General features: G+C 37.7%; 1 protein-coding gene across 2 annotated transcripts; it reads right to left on the bottom strand.

Annotated features, from left to right (window-relative positions):
• Positions 1-838: 838 nt before the first annotated feature.
• Positions 839-3,395, bottom strand: LOC107459183 (SNW/SKI-interacting protein A). 2 transcript variants are annotated; one of them, XM_016077400.3, is made up of 2 exons: positions 3,193-3,395; positions 839-2,864 (listed from the first exon to the last, which is right to left on the bottom strand). In XM_016077400.3, exon 2 carries the CDS (start codon positions 2,858-2,860, stop codon positions 1,043-1,045), a length of 1,818 nt encoding a protein of 605 aa, XP_015932886.1. In that variant the 5' UTR covers positions 2,861-2,864; positions 3,193-3,395; the 3' UTR covers positions 839-1,042. The 2 variants fall into 2 exon arrangements, with proteins under 2 accessions (XP_015932886.1, XP_015932885.1); XM_016077399.3 differs by having other exon boundaries at positions 3,176-3,395.
• Between the last annotated feature and the right edge of the window lie 2,711 nt (positions 3,396-6,106).

The raw sequence follows: 6,106 nt of genomic DNA on the forward strand, positions 1-6,106 counted from the left end.
CCAAATTGCACTTGCATCATTTCACCCATATCTACTCTTTCAACCACTATTCTCACAGGAAAAACTGATCTCATTTTCAAAACTATTATATTAGTACCTCTCAAATCACTCTTCAAATATTGCCTTTGCAATGTCATTAGTAACAGACAAGAGAAACAAATAAGAATAAAGAAATGGATGCAGTCAGAGAATATATATAAGCATCCAACAAAGATCTTTAGTTAAAAGGCAAGAGCAAATCTCATCGGTCTGAATTTGCTTGAAGGTCTTCATAAAACTTACTGTTGAAGACCCAGAATAATTTGCTTCAATTTCAACTTTCGCTTGGGATCAGTCATAGCTGACACTACCGCTTGTCTTGTCTTCTTGGCTGCTCCATTTATCACTACCTATTCAAAAGTTAAAAGCACACAGTTGTTCAAAACTTTTGAATGATGGGAAAGGACATAGACATGATTCCATGATATATATGCAAAGTATATTAAAACGCATGTGTATTGCTGTTGGTTGCCATGAAACGACTTTCAATAACGCACTTCCAATGTGGCTTATGTATGTATAGTATGCTTTTCTTCTACTAAAACATGGAGAGTGATTTCAATACTCTCATAACATGACAGTAGATACTATGGCCATGTAAAATATGTAATGGATATCCAAGTGGTGAGAAATTTGCTATTCAGTGGCCAATCCAATGTTGACACTTGAACCATCCAATGGAAAAACTTTCCATCCATTACATATTAAGAGATTTTTTTATCTGGAAATATATTTTATGAAACTGTAAATAAAAGGGTGCAGTTAGTAAGAGACTACTTACCACCAATAGGCAAAGATATACTTTAAAACATTCCAATTCATTCAACATATAACTTGATCAAAAGCCATACACAATTTAGGACCAGAGTACAGAAACATTTCATTCCCCCCAAACAGGGGGTGTCAAGAAAATTCCAAGTTTTAACACAACCCAAACCACCATTTGTATTCCGTAAAGTGACGACCAGCCATCAGAAATTGACCTCATTTGATACTGAGCTACTTAGTGCCCTCTTTCAAATCCAATGCGATTCCTACCAGAACCTCCCTCATAACCATCCCGCATAGAAGATCCAGCACTTGCTCTCAATGTTCCTCCGCTACCAACATTTTCCATGGCTTTCTTACCACTCTTTACATCAGTCAAGAACTGATCCAGACCAAATGGATCAGCTTCATCTTGATTTTCAAATTCAACTGGCCTGTCCCTTGGACCTGGCCTTTCAGAAGTCCCCGCAAACCCTCTGTCAGGCTTGAAGCGATCGGTCTTCCTAATCTTCTCTAACTGCTCGTCTGCACCACCATAAACCTCATTATCAACATCCTTCTTTGGCCTATAGAGGGTTGAGAGTGTTGGCTGTGCAGTGAACAAGCCTTTGTCATAAACATTGTACTGATCATCAGTGGCAAACCCAGATGATATTCCTTTCTCCTGGTTGAATAGCCTCTCATCATACATGACCTCGGTACCCGGCTTAGTAGAAGCCATACCAAGAGCAACTTTCTCACTTATATCACGATCCCTGTCTCTTGTGAGCTTGCTTTTCTTTCCCATAGCAGCATCCTTAGCCTCTAATCTTCTCTCCCTCTCCCTTTCTCTTCGCCGTTCCTCACGAATTTTCTCCCTATGCAACCGCTCCTCCCTTTCCTCTCTTGTGTCCTTTGAATAGTTCTTCTCCCTTTCATGTTCATGTGGTTGCTCATAATCAACTGCCATGTCAGCATCATCCATGATGCTCCTCTCAGATGGAACAGGAATAGCAGCCGGAGGGGCTACACCAGTTCTCTCAGAACGAGCTTTCTGAGCCAAAGCTCTCAGCTCCTGTTCTTTCCTTTCCTTTTCCTTTAGAAGCATCTCCTTCTGAACCTTGGACCTCATTGCAACTGCTTCTCTAGCCTTCTGCTCTGCAACATATAATGCCTCTGAAAGCTTTGCAAAATTATCATTGATCTGAACATCCTGAAGACCTCTCCCATCAGCAGCAAGACGCTTGTCAAGAGGGATAGTGTAACCTTTTGGATTCTTCCAATTAGAAATACAAGGAGGTATCTTCCAATCCTGCTGGTCTTTCACAGTAACTGGCCTCGGAGGGGAATGCATAACTGGCACCGGAGGGGAGCCGGAAGCCTTGGGAACACGCTTATGCTTGAATTTTGGAGGCTCCAATGGATCAACTGGCATCTCAACCATTCTAATAACCCTCTCTTTCGCCCCGGAATTGAAAGCTGCATTCTGCTGGGAAGGCTTATACTTAATATACTTTGTATCTGATGACTGCTTGGGGATATTTTTCGGCTGTGCTGCACTCAATCTCACATTAACTATCTTCTCAAGTGCAGCCTTAGTCTCCTGAGTTGTCTCCTCAATCTCCTTCTGCTCATCCTCATCATCTTCCATGTCACTGTCCTCATCATTCTTCAGGATCTTTGGTATGAGATCCTTCTGTTGCGTGTATACAATCTTCTTAGCATTCTCGTTCTGCTTCACTATTGCATCATATGCAACATTCCCATGAGCATCAACTGTCACTGGAAGGATCTTTGAACCCGGCTTTGAGGATTTGTTCCTTCCCATGTCAAGTGGGTACTGAGCAACATGGATCTCAGGAAAGGCACCACCATCCCCAAAATCCTCCACCTTGCGAGGAACAAAACCGGCACGTTTCAAATAAGGGGGCACTGGCTTATGTATGATGGCAGTGGATTTTTCCTCCTCGGATGAAGAGGAGAATCTCTTCTTGAACCATGGATCGTTACTGTGATCATAGTAAGTTGTTGAGGATGATTTTGCTGGAGGAAGAAGCTCTTTCAAAGCCGACATAATTCTAAGGCAGAAAAATTACCACAAAATAATCAAATTTAAAATTCAGATCCAAACATGAGAAACTAAAACAAGGTGAAAACGCAGTGGATAATTAAAAATTATTAAATAATTTATCAGGTGTGACTAAATTGTTATCTATCGCTATCAACTTTCACATAAAGTTAATTACAACGGAATTTTCGCCCAAAAAAACCAAAATCACTAAATCAGAAAAAATTGATGGATATTCAATAATATTAACTCAAATCAAAACAAAATCAGAACCCTAAAGTCATTAATATTAACTCAGAATCAAAATAAAAAACCCCCCACCGAGAACAGGGACGTACAACACAAAATCAGCAAGCAACAGGGACGCCGGATACGAGCAGCGACGCGAACAGGGGCAGGTTCACGAACACGAGCGGGTAGGGACGCAAACAAGTGGCTACACGGCGCGCAGGTGGCTGGAACTCTAATCGCCGGAGAGAACGTTGCAGCGCAGGTGGCTAATGAATTAGGGATTCCCTCATTATTTTTTGTTCGTACATTGGGGTTTGTAAAAAGATTTTTTTTAAATAAATATTTTATTTAATTTGAACACGATTTATATTTTTACCTCTTATTATCTATATTATTTATGGTGTAAATAAAATATATCTTATTTAAATAGTAAACGAGATATACTTATAATCAGAAGTAAAACTATTTCAACGGTGATTATTGCTTCTTCTTCTATAAATACCCTATACACTCGGATACCTCTAATAATTTAATTTATATTAATTTAAAAAATAAAAATCAATATATTTTATTATTATAAATCGAATGAAATATTAATAAATATTTTAATTAAATCGTTAAACTAAAAAAAATTAAATATAAGAACAATTACAAAAATGATATTTGTTTTGTTTGGGTGAAAATTTTCTCTTTTTACGTCGTGCAGTTGTTCATATTTTGCGTTGATTAACTCTCCCTCTTTTTTATTATACTAGTTTTAAGTCACATATAGCATCAACCACGTTGAATATTACAGTAATAGTTGAACGACAGGAAATAAATTGACAAAAACCTCTCTGTACACAATATTAAGGGTATGATTTGAGGCTTTTTCATCAGAATTAATAACCAAGATCTTAAGACTAGACATACTATTAACTCGAAAGAGTGCAATATAATGTGTGAAAACGAACTTTAGAAAATACACACCAACAGTTGTGAGTATCTATCTTTAGAACTTATTTATGGTCATTGCAAAGCAAAGCACAATTGGAAACTGCCTTCGAGTAAACATGATAGGTAAGGTTTCGTTATTGGGGATCATGTTCATTCTTGGAATAAAAACAACTTGACCAACGTTTCGCCCTGCTAAGATGACGCATTCAATAACATAATCACCAAGTCGCCTAACTTGCATTCGTGTACCGTTGCACAATCCACTGGATTGGACAATATTATGAAGAAGCATGACACGCACACCAATCTTAAGCACTAACTTGTGTTGTGGAATACCAGAATAAATCAATGCATTCAACGACTCTGTACACATTGTGTATAATTCAGATTGTAAGTGATCGTCTTCATTAAGCACCTCAAATAAACCTTTTCATTGCCAGGAAGTAAAGATATGACATGATTGTTAACTTCGCTTACAACATCAAGTATCGGTGCCAATATACTCCTATCCTTAAATTAGTCCACGCTAGAAATATATAGTAAGATATCAAGATAAATGAATAACACCAAATTGTGAAGAGATAGTGACACAAAATTAAATAGCAACTTCTCGGGTATCCTAATCACCGATTCACTATCGGAACTGTCTCCTAATAACCCGTCACTTAACTTAAGGATCCAGTAAGCAAATTTCTTTAACTAAATAAAGCATCAAAATAAAAAATAAAAAATCACTAACAAATATTTTTGTATTATTTAAGATATATTAAATTATAATATAGAATTAAATACTATATAATTTAAATTAATAGATACAACTCTAAAAATATACATAAAAATTTATAATTTGTTAGTTTGAGTTTAGATCCATTTAAATAAATTTTAAAAAAAATTAAAGATCATATTTAAAAATTAAAATTAAAGAAAATATTTCATTTAAATTAGTCAAAATTGAATAATAAAAATGAATAATGTAACAACATTTATAATGCAAGATATAATAGTATTTTATTTTAAATACTAAATTTTAATTTAAAATATAATTTCATTTTTTCTTTTAGGACTTCGTGCCAACAAAGTTGACCCAAAACGAAAAAATCAGAATACGCATCGAAACCAATCCACCCAAGCTACCTTAAAACCTGCTCTACCCGTGATTCTGCATCTTAGGTTCTTAACTAAACTGTCTTGCTGGGAGAGATGCAACAAACCCAGATACAGGCAACCCAGCAGTCTCGACCGTCGAGTGTCTCCGTTTCAAACATCGCCACCTTCGTCTAGACAGTGTTGCCATCTTCTCGGAGCCACTTTATGAATGAATATGTTATGTTCTATGTCATTAGATTTATGTTTTCATTGAGACTTATATTATTGTTGATGGATAGAATTGTTATGTATGTTGGAATGCTGAATTATTAATGGAATTGTTATTGTTATAAATTTATGTCTTTCTTCTTGAGCTGTGTTGTGATTAATGGTCTGAATACCAGACTAGATTGGCCGGTCAAACCAGTAGCTTAGGCGATTCGATTTATTAGCATAAATTGCTGTTTTAGAAATCGGACACAAACCACTGAACTGGCCGGACATCGGTCGGTCAAACCGGATCGAGACCCGTCCGTTTCACAACAAACGACGCCGTTTCCTTTGTTGAAAGGAAAAAAGGGATTGCATGCGTTTGGCTCCCTTTTCCAACTCCTTCCTTAGTCATAAGCAAAATGCCTTAGCCTCCACCAAAAGAAAGCAAACCCTAGCCTCCCCCAATCTTGTCGCTGTCTGTCAGAGTGAGAGACTGCTGCCGCCGCCTCTGTCGCACTCAAGAACTTCCGCCTTCATGCTATCGGTTGCGCTCAACATCAATCACCTATTCGCTCTCACCATCCCCTGTTCGCTCTCATCAGTCACCTGTTCGCTCTCCATCCCCTGTTCGCTCTCATCAGTCGCCTGTTCGCCGTCGTCCGTTGCGCTCAACCGCTCTCCGTCGTCCGTCAAAGGTCAATGCTCACTGCTAGTACTTGTTCTTCGTTTTTTTTATTGTCTGTTCAGAAACCAAACCCTCTTCATGCTTGTTCCTCGATGGTTAGT

This window comes from Arachis duranensis, chromosome 7 (genome assembly GCF_000817695.3).
Source record: "Arachis duranensis cultivar V14167 chromosome 7, aradu.V14167.gnm2.J7QH, whole genome shotgun sequence".
Lineage (NCBI taxonomy): Eukaryota > Viridiplantae > Streptophyta > Magnoliopsida > Fabales > Fabaceae > Arachis > Arachis duranensis.